The 17,777-nt window shown below is 38.1% G+C and overlaps 1 protein-coding gene and 2 pseudogenes across 1 annotated transcript in view; all 3 read right to left on the bottom strand.

The window, feature by feature from the left end:
• LOC107661827 (C-factor-like) overlaps positions 1-2,806 on the bottom strand; it is a 5,368-nt pseudogene extending 2,562 nt beyond the window's left edge.
• A 4,876-nt stretch (positions 2,807-7,682) lies between these two features.
• Positions 7,683-9,690, bottom strand: LOC107661883 (C-factor-like; annotated as a pseudogene).
• A 3,199-nt stretch (positions 9,691-12,889) lies between these two features.
• Positions 12,890-17,777, bottom strand: part of kcnt2b (potassium sodium-activated channel subfamily T member 2b) — a 93,740-nt gene continuing 88,852 nt past the window's right edge. The window contains exons 23-30 of the mRNA XM_016451593.1: positions 16,473-16,601; positions 16,285-16,396; positions 16,086-16,187; positions 15,191-15,274; positions 14,932-15,060; positions 14,500-14,848; positions 13,482-13,566; positions 12,890-13,271 (exon numbers count right to left, since the gene is read on the bottom strand). Of these exons, the coding sequence (XP_016307079.1) occupies positions 13,154-13,271; positions 13,482-13,566; positions 14,500-14,848; positions 14,932-15,060; positions 15,191-15,274; positions 16,086-16,187; positions 16,285-16,396; positions 16,473-16,601 (1,108 nt within the window). The 3' untranslated portion in view covers positions 12,890-13,153. The remainder of the gene's footprint in view (positions 13,272-13,481; positions 13,567-14,499; positions 14,849-14,931; positions 15,061-15,190; positions 15,275-16,085; positions 16,188-16,284; positions 16,397-16,472; positions 16,602-17,777) is intronic.

The raw sequence follows: 17,777 nt of genomic DNA, 5'->3' as shown, positions 1-17,777 counted from the left end.
GAACACGGCAGGGTTGGCAGACCGACCTCCTGAGGGCACTGAGGAGAGACGGGCACCGTGTAATGCAGTGTACACCGCACTTTCCCAGAGGAAGCTGGCCCTCAAAAAGTCCTAGGCCTTTAGGCGTCAGGACGTTTACGACGAAGACTATCCAGCGAGAATGACGGTCCGCAGACCCGCCTTCCGCTAGAAGCCTTCGGCCTGGGAGCGCCCACGCCCATGCCGCACATGCTTTTGTAGCTTCCTGGCCATGATGTCACCCGCCCGTGACGTCTCGCCCAGCTATTGGACTGATTTCACATGTGATTCAGAGCGTGATCACAGAAGGCGTTCCCAAAGCATTTCCGACGCAGCTCGAGTTCCTGAAGAGGAACTAGTTTTAACACTATGAGATTTCCAATTATTTATGGCTTTATAACTTTTGATCAGTAGGTGATGATATCATCAAATTTATTCTCAGGGCAATGGGAACAAATAGAAAGTTTCTTGTTAGCATGCAAAAGCATAGCTGAGATAAAAAAAAAAAAATGTTGTTTTAATGCATTAAACTTGAGTTGAGCTCAAAATATACTCCGGTTGTAAGAATTTCTGCCCATTTTGGCCAGTAACATACTCATTTCATGATTACATGCAAACTGTTTTGAATAACAACATTTTAATATCATGACCAACTGGCATAGTCACAACGATATGACTAAAACTTCATAAAGAAGCAATGAAAGCTGTGGTCTAAAGAAAGTGTGTTTGACAATGAAAGAAGTTAGTTTTGAAAATGGAAATCGAAAGCACATGGTGCAACAGAGAGTGACTCAAGAAATCAACATTCACCTCATCTCCACCCAGTTCAGTCTTCACCCATCCTGGGTGAAGGGCCATGCAGAGGATCTCATCTGCCTTAAACTCTTCAGCAGCTAACACAGTCAGCATGTTAAAACCTGCCTGATAGGCAAACATAACATTTGAGTTATACATCAGCTCATCGTGCCACAGGTATCGAATTGAGTTTTGGTTTATCTAGTGCCTTAGCATTACCTTGCTCACTCCATATGGCAACGTTGGGAATTGGTTGTATATGGAAGGCATTCTGGTCATGGATCCCGCCACAGTGGAGATGTTGATGACAGCAGCTTTATTACTGGACATTCCTGGTATCCCACTCGCTTTTGCTGCCATTTGTAGATATGGTAGGTACTCCTACATAAAAGAAAAAGAAAGAATTATTAGAGAATTACATCATTTTGACACGTAAATGAGTGTAGTGTTAAAAATGACTCAAAAGACTCGTCTGTCTGACAACTCATTTTACTATAGTAGAAATAGTCTAGAATAGCAGTTGACTGATTGACAAGGGAATGTTGTGATCCATTATTAAACACAGAAACAACGTGTTGACTAGTCAGTGCAACCTGCAGTAATCAAAATCATTACCGAGCGAGAAAGCGGTAGCTCACTTTAGTAATGTCACAGCAGTGTCTTTGGGACTAGCTGGTCTGATCAGTTTATTCTGGTACAAGTGCTCTGAACCTTGCAAACTCTGGCACATCCAGTGAGACGTTCTTCCCAAAAAGCACTAATTTTATTAGCCTGTATGTCCTGGTGACCCCAGCACATTTCATAATTTCAAGACATTCAAATAAGTATATATATATATATTTTTTTATTTTTTTTTTGTTTGTTTTTGTTTTTTTTAGCTCTTAATGATGCATCACATTACCCTAATGATTAATAAGGGTGACTAGTCAGTGCAACCTGCAGTAATCAAAATCATTACCGAGCGAGAAAGCGGTAGCTCACTTTAGTAATGTCACAGCAGTGTCTTTGGGACTAGCTGGTCTGATCAGTTTATTCTGGTACAAGTGCTCTGAACCTTGCAAACTCTGGCACATCCAGTGAGACGTTCTTCCCAAAAAGCACTAATTTTATTAGCCTGTATGTCCTGGTGACCCCAGCACATTTCATAATTTCAAGACATTCAAATAAGTATATATATATATATTTTTTTTTGTTTGTTTGTTTGTTTGTTTTTGTTTTGTTTTTGTTTTTGTTTTTTGTAGCTCTTAATGATGCATCACATTACCCTAATGATTAATAAGGGTCCTATCACATTGGTGTTAAAGGTGTTTTTCATGTCTTCAACACTGCTGGTCTGAATGGTGCCATTTGCCACGATTGCAGCATTATTCACAAGCAGGTTCAAACCATTGTTTCCCAGAAGAGATCCCACTTTATTGGCAGACTCTTTGACACTGGATGATCATCAGCTTCTAAAATTAACAGAACAAACATCAGTCCTAAAGTATCAAGCAATGAAATGGTATTCAAGAAACACTGAAAAATCTCTTTGAAATTCTCAAAAACTATTTCCAAGGAAATTTTAAATGCAAAAATAGGACACATGCACATTTACCAAGACGTATGATAGTTATAGCACTTGGATGTTTTTTCACAAGTTCTCTCAACGCCTTTATAAAGATAAAATGCATAATTAAACAAGGTACATTATAATTCCGATTTGTTTCTGTTTGTGTTAGTTATTCATAACTCACCTCAGACTTCGGCCCGTCTGGGTCACGACAAGTAGCAAAGATATGCTGTTTGGGACAAGAGTTCTCAGAGAGTTGTTTAACAATTTCCAAGCCTAAACCCCGGTTAGCTCCAGTGATCAAGATTTTGCAAGCTTTCACTACTGCCATGTTCTGCAAGGCTGCTTCTACTCTGTCTGCATTTAAATAAGTGTTTAGCGTGTAGGCTATGTAAAAGTATGTGTAACTCAGTGCCACTACTACATGATGTAATATGCTGCAATTGAGGATGTGGCAGAAAGTTCGCCTCCCCCATATTTTAGCGCCACCCCGTCACTTAAATCGCCCGCCCTTTACCAGAATCTTTGTGGCACTGCGCCGATCCCAGAAGAGGAGAGTCTTTTTCGTAACCACACGCGCGACAACTTTTCGTTCATTGAGGTGAACTTGTCAATTCTGTTTACTTTAAATAGCCTACGGCCAGGGCTGTCCTGTGACAATATAACGACGGGCTCGGACCAGAAGACCAAGTGAGTGATGGAGTAGTCATCTTCTTATAACTTATTTTGCATTGACGCAGCATTCTCAATTTAACTATTCTCAAATTAATTATTTTAATAAAGTTCGGTCCAAATTCAATAAAACACCATCACTAACAGAGAGAGCTGAGCCGTCTCTGTACCATTTCTTCTTCACTTCCTCGCATTCACTCGCAGGGAGCTCACCGCGTCCCACTTTTATTTTGGATAATCCAACCGGACATTTCATTCCCCCTTCTGGAGTGTTATGTTGTGTTAGGCTATGTTGCATAAACTCCTCTTGGAGGCCTGAGGCCATACCCACTGTGTCTGTCTGCAGAGGATAGCTCATTATAGCTCATATAAACAACATATAAACAACAGATGCAGGCAGAGTAAAGGAATGCTGTCAGTTCGATTATTAATAGTGACTGCCTGGAAAGTTGTAGCTTGAGATAAAAGTGCAACAGCAGCCTGTGCAAGGTCGTACAGAAAACAAAAGACACGAGAAACACTTAGGCTACTCAAAACTGAATTTCCTGGCATTCTTATAAAACATCTGCACATCGCCTGTGTAGTCCCAGAACTGAAAATATTCAAAGACAATAATTCTAAGAGCCCTGGTCAGACGGGGCCCTAGATTTTATCGGATAATATTGTTCAACAGTAAAAGATCCCATTAATTTTCTCGACAGAAATTTTGATTTTTTTAGCAATTATGTCAACCCAATTATGGAAAAGTGGCAAGCTACAAACACTTTTGTCCAAAATGACCTTTTATGCCCTTATATAGTTTCATGTTTCAGACATTTTTAGTGTTATCCAGAAACATAATCAAGATTATCTAGTGCACTCATTCAATCCCAGAATGCACTGCAATAAGAAGTGTAGAACACATGTACATCTACTATATTTTCCTTGTAAATGTGGGGATAGAGGGTGGTTTTGGACTCAATATACACAAACTTTATTATAAAACATATATTTCTACAGTGTAAAAATAAATGTTTTTTAATGCTGACATTTATGCAATGCAAGTCTCGAGGCTGTAAAATATAAATGACTGTAAATCCACAGCTGTCGATCAGAAATATGCAACTATAGCCTAGATAATGCTGCCATATTTTGTTGTTTTGTCAACCACAACCAGCTACCATTAATCAATGAATATTTGGGTAAAGGTAAAGTTTCAGCTTTTTGCTGGTTCAGTTGATATTTTCTCTGCATTGTTGACTGTCGTTTCAGAGAATAATGCTAAGCAGAACATGTTGAATCTAAACGACTCATGTCACTGAATGCGTCAAGAACAAACAAGGCTTTTGCGCACATCAGTGACAGTCTGACCTGGAGAAGCCATGAGGAACAGCAGTACCGTTATCAGCCTCATGGTGGTGACCTCGGCCAAGTGAAGTACTGCATTGTTTGCAGTTACAGGCAAGACAAAATTGCATAACTGACAGTTGGAATATATTGCGGACTAGGCCAGGGTTCTCCAAAGCCTCAGGCCCAAGATGACCTCTGACTCAAATATAGTTAAACTTGAAGAGTAAATGTTGGAGATTGTTCTTGACCTCAAATGTGTCACTTTCCATTAGAGGTTTCTTTAAACGTAAATATTACCTGTGTTATGAGGGTCAAAGGCCTCTGTAATTTTTATGAAATAAATAATTTTTATAAAATACATTTACAATTTGTCTGCAAAACAGCCAAAGTTTTTACGCTCATGAGAAACAGAAATAGTCAAGTGTGTCCAGACTTTCCGCTGTAGCGTATGGTGAGAAGTGTTATCAATAATTTGTTGTCTTGTACATGTTGATATTTTGACATGTACATTTATCTCTTATATAAATCTGATTGATTTATGTAACAATATTAAATCAGAATAGTAATAAATGCTAACTATGCATGGTGTCACTGTATAATTTCATAATCTAAATATTATATTTATTTTTTCAGGAAACAAGAATTGTGCCTTCAGAAAAATTACACAATGTTATTTGTATTGTGATTTTGTTTTATCAGTGTGTTTTATTTTTTAGACATGTTTACCCTTTGGCGACCTTCCTGATGGGAGAGTCTTTGTTCTTCTGGTTTACCAGGACATTTTTTTTCCAGTGTAGTCTAGGAATCCACCATGCTGTTTCTCAGTAAGGCTGTCAATGCCCTCCACGCTTTCTAGTGCCTAGTGAATAAACAGGGAATAACACGCAATTAAAATAGTGTATCATTGGCAAACAGAGAACATCAGTGTGCTTTTGTGATTCTGTTTGGGTTTTGAGAGACTCCAGGGTCATTTTAATGAAACACATTCTTAACACTAAATCATCAAACTGAAACTTTATAACTTTTCCTTATTAGAACTGATTATAAACCAAAATTCAACTTTTCAAATGTCCTCAGTAAACATTTACTTCTGTATTCTCTTTTGGGTTCTCAGACAATTGATGCAGTGCATTTTTAAATGCTAAGATTCTCTGATTGGTGTACACACTACAGAAATACACTCCTGACAGTTGTTTATAGTCTAATTTGTAATGTTGTTTTTCTCCAGTGTGTATTCGCAAGGGTTAAATTGGCCCCAAACAAAATTATTGTTACTAGAATGGATTAAAGTCATGGTGACAGTTTCAATAATATCTCAACTGGGGTTTAATTAAGTCAGAGACATATGAAAAAAAGGAAGTTTTAAGGAAAAACAGCTTTATTACTGAATCTAGATTTACTGTATCTCCCCCCATGTCCGTTCTCACACATCCTGGGTCAATGGAAATACAGAGGATCTCATCTGCCTTTAATTCCATAGCGGTATACTGTCAAGCTCCAGTCATGTTGGTGTTGAAGGCTTGGATCATGTGCTCAACAGTGGTGGTCAGCATGGATTTTGGTGGCAACACTGCAGTGTTATTTACAAGCAAGTTCAAGCTGTTCTTCCCCAATGATAGGTGCAGAACAAATATAGTGATATGCTATTTGAAAAGTAAAAAAATGTCAATTTTAAAAGACAAATGCACATTTACCAAGGTGCTCAGTGGTGACAACAATGGCTGTCAACCAAATAGTGCAGTTTGTATGGACAAAGACTATGGAATACCCAAGAAGTGTCACTCGTATAGTTTTGAATGGGGAAAAATGCAATGCTCAATATGGCCGCTCTATCGAACGAAGCCCCGCCTTCTGCATGAAAGAGCCAATCGCTAATCGGTAAAGTCAGCACGTCCACTGCAGCTGCCGTTAGAAGTCCCGGTTTCTATAGAAACAGTGTGCGCTCAGGACTGCGCATGCGCACTGGCTGATCTAGCCTGTGAAATAAGAAATAAACAACATTTATGAGACAGTTGTTGTCAGATTTCATTGGTGATTTCAAATATGAAATTTAATCTTAAACTTGGCGAACAGTTTTGGAGAATTTGATGTTTCCCCATTCAAAGATATAGGAGCTGCACTTGCATGCCTGAGAGGCGTTTCAAAGATGGCCGCCGAGTGACATGACTTGTCTTAAAGGGACTTTGATATGGAGCAGAGTTGACTCCACACCCCACACATTAAACAAACACACTGGCAGGATTCTATAAAGAATATTAATGCTTGGATGCTTTCCAAAAAGCTGTAATTTTTATATCAGATATACTGTGTCAGGGGTAAGAGTAGAGGTTAAAGATCGACAACGCCTGTACTGCAGCTTTGCAGACTGAAGCAAAGTCCATTTTAAGAAAAGTCAGCCCATGTCCCTGCTGTTCTATAAAGGCAAGGCGCACATAAGTACAGAAGCTATCTCTTTCAATAAAAATCACCAGAACTGTTGGCTTAGAAATAAAGATCACAAATGCTGATATAATCTGTATCGGCTCACCTGACTCCTCCTGATCCTTTTGCTCTTTTGGCTCTCTTCAGCCCACTGGCTCCACTGGTGAGGCCACAGTCTCTGGCCAATCAGGTAGACAGCAATCTTCAGTGTAGTGGCCTTAACCTAGGCATTTTGACCTTCCAGCTCTAACCTACTTTTTTATATTATTTTTATTATATTTTTATATTATTTTATTATTATATTCAAAATATAAAAATCTGGACTGCAGTTCCACAAGTACTATTATGTTTATTTTTGTATAGTTCCATCATTCGGTTCTATATTCAAATCTATATTTACTGGCAACTGAATGTTCTGTTAATTTTTGGAATTTCTGTTTCATATTTTATTACACAGCAGTTCAGTTAGGTAAATTGTGGCATTCTGCAGTCATATTTGTAGAATGAGTGCTACATTCTGTGATGGTTGACTCAGGAAACTGATTTCCTGCATGGCTGGATTAGTTTCATGTCTTTCATATGACTCTGTAGCCTCTTTTCACCTTTGATTGCTGCTTTTCACCTATATTACTTTTTGTTCGGCCTAGAACAAAAAATAATATAGGTTTTACCTGTTATACATGCTGCACTAGAGATACTTTTATTGAACATCTTTGCCTGATTAAACAATGTGTGGAATTGGTACGCACAATCATTGCAGCATATTCAGTAAAAAAAAACAAAACGACAGTACTGCTTTATTGATCAGAGTGTTTTATTGTATAAAATGCTACACTATATAATATCAAATTGTCATGTATCAGCCACAAGCATTTGTGTCCTGAAATTAAGTGCTAAAGATTCAGTATGCCCTTTTATGAAAAATGCATATAATAGGGCAGTTTGGAGCTGGATCAGCCCTTTCGCAACTATGTGGAAGAGATTTTGTTCTGGTTTACCAGGTCACAGTTTCTCCAGTGTAGTTCATGAATCCTCCGTGCTGCTTCTTAGTAAGGCTGCCAATGACAAGCAGCATTCCCTCCACACTTTATTTTGGTTCAAGTGTTGCCTGGTGAAAATAAAAACATGTATGTATCCCACTAAAATGCAATAGTAAAAATAAATGTAGCTTCAAGCTGCAGTTACAGCATAACCACACCAGTGCAAGGCTTGTTGTTGAGTGGATTTGTGGGGTCATATCAATCTCAGTGAATAAAGGAAAACTAATTTTAAGGCTATACGTAGATTTCTGATTATTTATGGCTATTTAAGTTTTGATCAGTTGGTGATGATATCAAATTTACATTATTCTCAGGGTAATTTGTCAGTAATGCATTGAAAGTTTGTTAACATGCAAAAGCATTGCTGAAATAAAAATGTCATGTTTGGCATCTTCTTCCTTCAAAATAGTGGAAAGGTGTATACTGAACCTTTCTGGTAACATGAAGCTTGAGTTTAGCTCAAAAAATTCTCAGGTTTGAACAATTTCTGTCCACTTTGGCCAGTATGTAGTGCTGCCACTCACTCAACTCATGATTACATGAACATTCTGAATAACACAATGCTTTTAATATAATGACCAACTGCCATAGTCACAATATGATACAACCAAAACTTAAGAAAGAAACGCTTAAAGCTGTGGTCTAAAAAAAGTGTGTTTGACAATGAAAGAAGTATGTTTTGAAAATGGTGGAAATCGAAAGCACATGGTGCAACAGAGTGTGACTTAAGAAATCAACATTCACCTCATCTCCACGCAGTTCAGTTTTCACCCATCCTGGGTGAAGGGCCATGCAGAGGATCTCATCTGCCTTTAACTCCTCAGCAGCTAACACAGTCAGCATGTTAAAACCTGCCTGATAGGCAAACATAACATTTGAGTTGTACATCAGCTCATTGTGCCATCAATACTGTTTAGACATGCATTGAATTGAGTTAGAGTTTATCTAGTGCCTTAGCATTACATTGGCGTACCTTGCTCACTCCATATGGCAACGTTGGGAATTGGTTGTACAAGCATTCTGGTCATGGATCCCGCCACAGTGGAGATGTTGATGACAGCTGCTTTATTACTGGACATTCCTGGTATCCCACTCGCTTTTGCTGCCATTTGTAGATACGGAAGGTACTCCTACATAAAAGACAGAGAAATAATTATTTAAGTAATTTTGGCACATACTCAATGAGTGTAATCAGGGTGATCAAATAAAGCTTGTTTCAGCCATTAATTTTGGTACAGTGCCACAAACCTCACAAACTCTGGCACATCCAGTGACAAGTTCTTCCCCAAAAACAATCATTTTAATAACCTGTGTCCTGGTGACACAATAGTGGAAGCCCCTAGCCTGCAGGCCACAATGGCAAAGGACAAATTGTTGCTTTAAAACTCTTAATGATGCATCACATTACCCTAATGATTAATAAGGGTCCTATCACATTGGTGTTAAAGGTGTTTTTCATGTCTTCAACACTGCTGGTCTGAATGGTGCCATTTGCCACGATTGCAGCATTATTCACAAGAAGGTTCAAACCATTGTTTCCCAGAAGAGATCCAACTTTCTTGGCAGACTCTTTGACACTGGATGGATCATCAGCATCTAGAAGTAACAGAACAAACATTAGTGCTCTCAATGCCTTTAGATTAGAAGATAAAATGCATAATTAAACCAGGCACATTATAATATCTCCCTTTTTTCACTATTTGTGTCAGCTATTCATAACTCACCTCAGACTTTGGCCCATCTGGGTCATGATAGGTAGCAAAGATATGCTGTTTGGGACAAGAGTTCTCAGAGAGTTGCTTAATCATTTCTAAGCCCAAGCTTGGCTTCAGTGATCAAGATTTTGCAAGCTTTCACTACTGCCATATTGTGTTAGTCAGTTTCTGGCACCTAATCTGCCCCACCTATGCTTTTTATACAACTCAAGTTAACTCAACGCCCATACTGCACTGGGGTATTGTACTCATGCAGCATGTATGACAGAGAAAATGATAAATGATATGATCGGAGGGTGAATAAAAAAAACAAGATGACAGTTTTGTATTCTATCAACACGAATACTACAATGACTGCTTGTTATTGGAACAATAGTACACCTGGGTGGGACATAGTGGTTGCATATTCAAATAAAGGTGAAGTCTCTGTGAAAACTTAAATAGAAAACAAAAGAAATGAGTAACCCTCATATTTAATACATTGTTGCATGGTATATTCATTAAAAAAAAACATTTGCACAACTCCCAAGTAGTGGAACTGGAAATTTTCAACAGCTCTTGTTTTTTTTTGTTTTTTTAGCATTCAATGTCTAATAGCCTACCCTTTTTGGGGGGGGGACACAAAAAAGTATTTTTCAGTGTGTAGGTGCGTCACTAATACTTTTAGCCGACTACTCCGAAAAAAGTTTTAGTCTTATTGTCGCCGAGTGAAGATAAAAAGTTAAAGATGACCTTAAAGTTACCAGTAAACAAACTAGTTTTGATTAAATAAGGGAAATGGGGGGTACCATTCATTTACCATATGGATAATTAAGAAAGTGAACAAGGCCACTATCCTGCAGAGTTTAACTCCAACCCTAATTAAACACACAGCTAATCACGGTCTTCAGGATTGCTAGAAACTTCCAGGCAGGTATTTGGAACTGGCTGGAGCTAAACTCTGCAGGATAGTTTGACAGAGTTTGACACATGTCCTAGAGCAACCTTTTCACCTGTAGAACTGTAACTGCAACACATCAAAACATGACTTTTATTTAAAGCTGTGTCATTCACCGCTGAAACAGGAAATCTGTGAGAATAATGGAACGCGTGTTGGAGTGCTGTTTGCAGTTTAATTATAGTGAGTAATTCTCTCTGTTTACCAAAATATGAGTTCACATCAGTTAAAGAGAAAAGTGCGTGAGCTGGTCAGATGCACAAGGTGCATTCAACTCTAAAAATATCCCTATTAATGTGTAGGCTGCGTACAGTATTTACATTTTAAAAAGGGGTCATGGTCTGGAAAACCGAACTTTTGGAAAAGGGTGCGTGGGTGGGATGCTTTGCTCAACGTGCTTGGCAACCTTTCGGTGAATTCACACATGGAAGCATGAGAGACAAGTCATCGGTTTGGTTGATTTTATTATGCTCGTGTGTTTGAATGGCACTGAATCAAGGCAAAAGTGCATTGTCAACACAGAGCTGCAGGACGGTACATTCTCACTCACTCCTGTACTTCATGGCAGGATGAACAAATCATTGGTCTATACATGCATGTTCTTTAGCATGCATGCCAGCAACAGGATATTATACTGACAAATGACAAAAACAGCCTTGGCAAAGGCAGAAACATCTCAATAGAAGGGGGAATAAAACAAAGAAACCCACAAACCCAAAGCTGAACAGATGATCTTATCAAAGCAAACATCAAACAGAGACTTAAGCCATTTTACAGAAAGAATTCAATTTTCTTCAAAGACGATGACTTCAAAATGTCATTGAAGACACAGAAGGCACATTCATTTGGTCCAATGGCCATTTAATAAGATCCTTTTTGGCAGCTTGCAAAGCAATATGCAAGTCCAAAGAGAGTTTGGGAAATGAGAACAGTAGAAAACATTCACAAAACATACAAGCACTGCCTTTCTGATACGGCTTGACGAATACCAGGGTCCTCAGAGCGGCTGACAAGACACTGAATGCACATGACAGAGAGCAACAGAGATCAAACCCCGTCCACGGACATTTGGCAGCGTGTTCCTTTGGCGGTCCAAGTTAAGATTGGCAGTGCTGGCTATTCAACATACATTCACATGCACAGAGACTAATACAAGTTACATCATAAATGCACTTACGTGGCCTCGGCTGTCTGGCATCAAAAATCATTTGACGCATAAATCAAATGTAAATTAGTTTTTCAAAGGTCCATGCGTTGGAAAGTCCTTCAGTAAGAAAATAAGCATTAGCTTACCCTGTAAAAAGAGATCTGTTGCTTAAATATACAAAAGTCTGGAATCCATTTGCATTGATGTGATTTAAAATTAATCCAGTGTTTTCTTTGGAGAGCTTTATTATTTGATTAATTGTTACAATTGGTCATTTTTAATTTGATTTAAAAACTTCATGCAGTCATTTAAAAGATTCAACAGATATTGTTCGTTTTGGATAATCTTGACAATTTAAAAAGTGTACAGTAAATATTCAATAAACTATTTGTATTTTAACATTTTCAGTTGTTTTAATGTTCCCTGTTTGTTACCCAGTTGCTTTGTCTGGAATGTCAATCATACATTTTAATCTTACTGTGTATCTAAAGTAAACTATTATCATTATGTGTGTTTGTCTCTGGGAATCAAACCCATGAGCATTTCTTGACCTACAGAAACACAAATTGTGGTGAAGAATGTGTTAAAAGAACTAGAAATGATGGATGACCCGTGCCTTAAAGATGGCATTTTCATCTTGAAAAATCACTCTTGGTTTGTACAGACTCTTTTGTTTTATACACTGACAGCCTTTATCTTTTACATTTGATAGGATAATTTTAGATACATTAGATAAACCTTTAAGTTAAACATTCTGCCTCCTTTTATTTACAGAATCATACTTAAAGCTAAGTTAACATAGTTTGGTAAGGATCGTACACGTTATATTAGAAGTCGTAAGACTTTATTGTGCTACTGGGGCAAAGCATGAGGCTGAAACATATGACTGATAAAAAAAAAAAACAATTCCAGAAGTGCTTATAATAATGGTGCATGGCAATATATATATTTTTTTAGTATTATTTGTATTTATTTTAACCATGTTCTTAAGAGAACAATTATAAAGAATGAAGCCTACGTTTAGGACCATTATGATTGTGACAATTACAATTACCATATTTTAATGCAATATTTTTAATGGAAAATACGTCATTTTTTTTAGCATTTTTATAACTTGTATTCCAAAATGAAACAAATATATTTAATTGTCATGAAAATAGTATCACAATTCAAAATGGTCCTAAAAGGCTTCATTTTGTTTATGCAAAACATATTTTTTTATTTTCTTCTAATTTTGGCATTTAATGTGACCTGGACAGGCTCTTGAAAAGCAATCATTAGTTGATTCAATGAAAGCTTAAAAAAATCGTGTTCTCTCAACAGTTTTAATTGTATTGACTATTTAAAATGAAAGTTGATTGAAGGCAACTAAAAGCTAGATCACTTTTTACAGTGTAGATTAGCTCACAGTCCCATCTGCACAGGTATTCCTCTCTCTCTCTCTCAACCGTATACACACACACACACACACACACACATAGAAGTATGTCCCCATCTTCTCGTGCTGCTGGTGGCCTGTAGTGATTGTGTTTATAGATGAGTGCTGTCCTGTGTGTCAAATCTGTGTCCCTCCGCTGGCCCTGCGCTGGGCTTGCGACCGCCGGCCTGGTTAGGCACTGGTGACAGAAGGTCTGGTCTGATCAGATACCTGCAGGAATGACCACATTCACTGTGCTCAGTTCAGATTTGTTGCACAAACAGCCACATGAGTGTTTCCTGAACAGAATACAATACTCTAACAAGCATAAAAATACATAGCACGCACAAATATTGAATAGAACAATCATTTTTAATTATTCATGTTTGAGGCACCCCAAAAATGCCTAAAAATGCTATCTTGGGATGTCATCGTACTCACACGACATCATGAAGCTCCAGGCGTGTGTCGGGGGAAGGGTTGATAAGAATATAAGACAGTCTGTTGCCCTGGTCAGTCATCCCATCTGACATAAGAAGAGCAGGACAAAAGACACACAGATAACAACTATAAACATACAGAATCGGAACAGACGGCAAAATGTTTGAATGATTCATTTTGTAAATTGACCTGAAGGAAGTATCAAGTTCCTTGGTGTATCCAGAGAATTATGATTATTATTATTATTAATGTAATATATTTTATAATAATAATTATTGTTATATTGTTTTTTTCCTTTACTTTTATACTGCTACTTGTACACTACTGTTTAAAAGTTTGATTTAATGTTTTAAAGTCTCTTATGCTCACCAAGACTGCATTTATTTGATCAAACATACAGTAATATTATAAAATATCATTACAATTCGAAATAACATTTTTCTATTTGAATATATTTAAAAATGTAATTTATTCCTGTGATGCAAAGCTGTATTTCAGCATCATTACTCCACTCTTCAGTGTCACATGATCCTTCAGAAATCATTCTAATATGCTGATTTACGGCTTATGAAACATTTATGTTGAAGACAGTTGTGCTGCTTAATATTTTTTTGTGGAAATCAATCCCTTTTCTCAGGATTTTATTGCTTTGATGAATAAAAAGTAAAAAAAAAAAAAGTCTTTAAATCATCTGTAAGATTATAAATGTCTTTACTGTCACATTTGATCAATTGAATGCATCCACACGGAATGAAAGCAATAATTTCTTTAAAAAAATGTACTGACCCCAAACTTTTAAAAGGTAGTGTAAACAAAACTGATTCCATATTTTATTCCGTGTGTTATCTAGAGAACAGTGTGGAAAACATATCAGATTTTTATCATTTTTATCGAATTTTTACAACTTTCATTAGACATCGAATCTTTTAAGCTATAACGCTGTTTTATTTACATAGATATTAGATAATGCAATTATATTTTTAGCTACAGTTTATCACCCAGCGGTGTGCAAACTCACTAAATCCAGATGGCGAGAGCCCCAGGTGCTTCATGCGTGTCCGGACCAAAGCGTTGAGCTCCTGTCTCTCGGAGCGGCGGAACAGGCTGAGTCTCTGCTGGCTGATGCGCTCGGCGGCGCTCCCCACTCCCTTGGCCCCACTGGAGCCCCGCCCACCTTTACGACTCAACCGCCGTGCCCACTGCATGCTCTTCCTCCTCAGGAGCGGGTGGTCCATGGCGTGTGATGATGATGAGGAGGAGGGAGGCTCAGACGACGTGGAGTTACGCTTAAGACGGGAACGGCAGAGCAGAGGCTCGCGGGGTTCGCGCGTATCCTCGTAGTCCTCCACCGTGATAGACACCTGAGACTGAAACAACCACACGGTGGACTCATTCCTCCACCAAAATGCATTAATAACAAAAAATGATAGAACGATGCACAAGCAGGTACCTCTGAGACGGGCAGTTTATGCGCTTCAGTGCGGTAGATGCCGATGGGAATGTCTCCTGTCGACGAGCACAGCTTCTGGTAGAGACGACCATAACTGCGAATCCACAAATCCTCCTCTGTGATCTTCATCTAGAAGGAACATCAGGGCAATAGCATCATCATCATCATCATCAATGTCCTCAATTTCATTATGACTGTCATCATTATGGGCATAATTGTCCAGATGCAGTCTCGTTATGGATTGAGTGATTGCACTCACAGCACACAGGAAGCCAGATCCAGGCATGGAGTCCAGACCTAGCAGTAGTCTGGTGATGGAGATCATGTAGTCCTTCACAAAGGACTGCAACACACACAAAAGATGAAATCAGACACTAATGACTCTGCAAGTATTTCAGTCATTCTGTGAATATTTCAGTAGACTCTAGAAGGCCGGGGTAGACTCCATATTAAATAGATGTGAAAGAAAGTTATGTGAGGAACAGTGTTCAGTAGCTTTTGTTGGGTATAAGTGATGAGAATGGTAAGGAATTACCATTTCCTTAACGATTTGAGGAAGCATGCCTTCAGATTGATTCAAACCCATTGACTCGACTTTTTTAACTCATTCATTGGAAAAGCAGCTCACAGGAGTATTTGTAATAATGTATGTGTATATAGGCTATATATAATAAATATTGTTGAAAATATTAGAAATATTGGTAAATTGGTAAGACGTGTTCAGAGTTATGATTAAATTTGAAATCTGAAAATTTCACATAATATGCATTTGATTGGCACTCTATGCAGCTTCTATACTACTCTCCAATGGAAATTAATGACTTCCATTCTTTAATTTCTTGTAGATAGTGAAAAATCAGCTTAACTCATTCTATGACACTGTAATTTGACAAGGAATCTTTTTTTTTAAGCAGAAATGTGTTTGTATATTAATTGTAGCAGTGAATAATGTAAAATACAAAGAAGAACAACTGTTAAAGCATGAATCACAATCACTCAGTATGACAATTCCTGATATGGTTTCCCACACATCACATTTATCTTTGTATTTGGCCAGAGACAAAGTATACGAGAAAGCATATGGTCTATAGTATTTATATGAATCTACAAAAACTGTAGTTTAGTCATGTGTGGATCAACTGCATTATAGTTACCTGATACAGCAGAGTGTCTAACATACTGACACTAAACACCTTCCCAGCTGCAAACGGTAATCTGAACATGAACACCAGGTTAGAGCCTCTCTCTCTCTCTTTCTACAGCACAAATGGAGCAAAAGATGAGATATCAAGTTATATTAGACTGTTTAGAAAACATATATGTGTTTTATATTGTACTGTATTCATGTCTCACCTTTTCCAGTTTGGAGAGAGCTTGAGAATAGTGGTCTTTCACTTTGAACTGCATGAAGCGCATGTTGGCCGGGTGGGTGAGTTCAGTTATGATACTGAGAGCAGGAAAAAGCCTTTGAGAAACAGTGAGGAGAGAGTGTCAAGTCCCCAAATGTTTCAAGCTGAAGACGTACGTGTGGAAGGACCTACCTGAAGTGAACATTAACAATGGTCTTGGCATCAGCCATGTAATCCTCCTCAGCGATCATGGAGCTCTCTTTGTCCACCACAACCATGGTGTCAGCAAACGTCACACCACAACGCAGGAGACTATCCAAACTGCACACACAGTGTTGAGGGATCAGTAAAATGACACAAACAGAGACACTTAAACTACAGTAAATAGAACTGAAACAACCATTGAACTAATTGCTGTTTTAATCTGTCTCTTTTGTTAAATTTTGACCATTTTTGACCGCTTTCCTCATTTCTTTGAGGGGAGAGTCTATGGACAGGTGTTTTTAGGGGCTTTTTCTGATCATTCAATCTAATATTGCAAAATAAGCTTGCCCATCCTGTTGAAAAAAACAGCATATAATGGTTAGGTATGTTTTGAGGCATAGCATCTGGTTTAAGCTGGTCCTTAGTTGGTCATGAGCTGGTTATAATCTGGTTTAAACTAGTCCTGAGCTGGTCTTGAGCCGGAGCTAGTTGCTTAGGACCAGTTTAGGACCAGCACATGACCAGCTTGAACTAGCTCATCATAACCAGCTACTGCAGGACCATCTTAAGTGCTCCACATGGCTCCAGGGGTTAATAAAGGCCTTCTGAAGTGAATCGATGCGTTAGTGTAAGAAAAATATCCATATTTAAAACTTCATTAACTGTAATCTCTAGCTTCCGCTAGCTGTTGAATGCTGAGAGAGTGGCGTTCCATGACGTAAGATGTAGGCGTAGCATAAGCTCTGGTGAGAAGTGACGAACGCGGAATCGCAAATGAGAGAGTGAAACAAAACCCGGTCACGAACTAGAAGAACAAAACAAGGATTTGTAAAAAATAAAAATAAAAATGTCAGAGGATTTTGATATAAGCCAAGAGGAGACTGGTTTTCCTTTGCTGTAAACAAAACTTGGTTCTTGTAAGTCGCTTTGGATAAAAGCATCTGCTAAATGACTAAATGTAATGTAAATGTAATATAACTTCGATTGTATACATCAGAAAGAAGAAAGTCATATACATCTAGAATGGCTTGAGGGTGAGTAAATCATGGGGTAATTTTCATTTTTGGGTAAACTATCCCTTTAACTAATGTTTCCAGATTACATGACGGAAATGTTACGCCCCTTACCATATTGTGATGCCCTGTCGGGCCGGAGCGTAACATAAAACCATGTCTGCATTTGTAATTGGAGAAATGACAAACAACAAGAGCTACTCTACACCGCCCAAAACTCGCGTTTGAATTGTCAGTGGCAAATTCTTTAAATATAAAAAACGTACTTACAGTCTGCGAG

The sequence above is a fragment of the Sinocyclocheilus anshuiensis genome, unplaced genomic scaffold (assembly GCF_001515605.1).
Source record: "Sinocyclocheilus anshuiensis isolate Anshui unplaced genomic scaffold, SAMN03320099.WGS_v1.1 scaffold47, whole genome shotgun sequence".
In the NCBI taxonomy this organism is placed as follows: domain Eukaryota; kingdom Metazoa; phylum Chordata; class Actinopteri; order Cypriniformes; family Cyprinidae; genus Sinocyclocheilus; species Sinocyclocheilus anshuiensis.
Note: the sequence above shows the minus strand (reverse complement) of the source record. Positions and strands in the feature narration are given on the sequence as shown.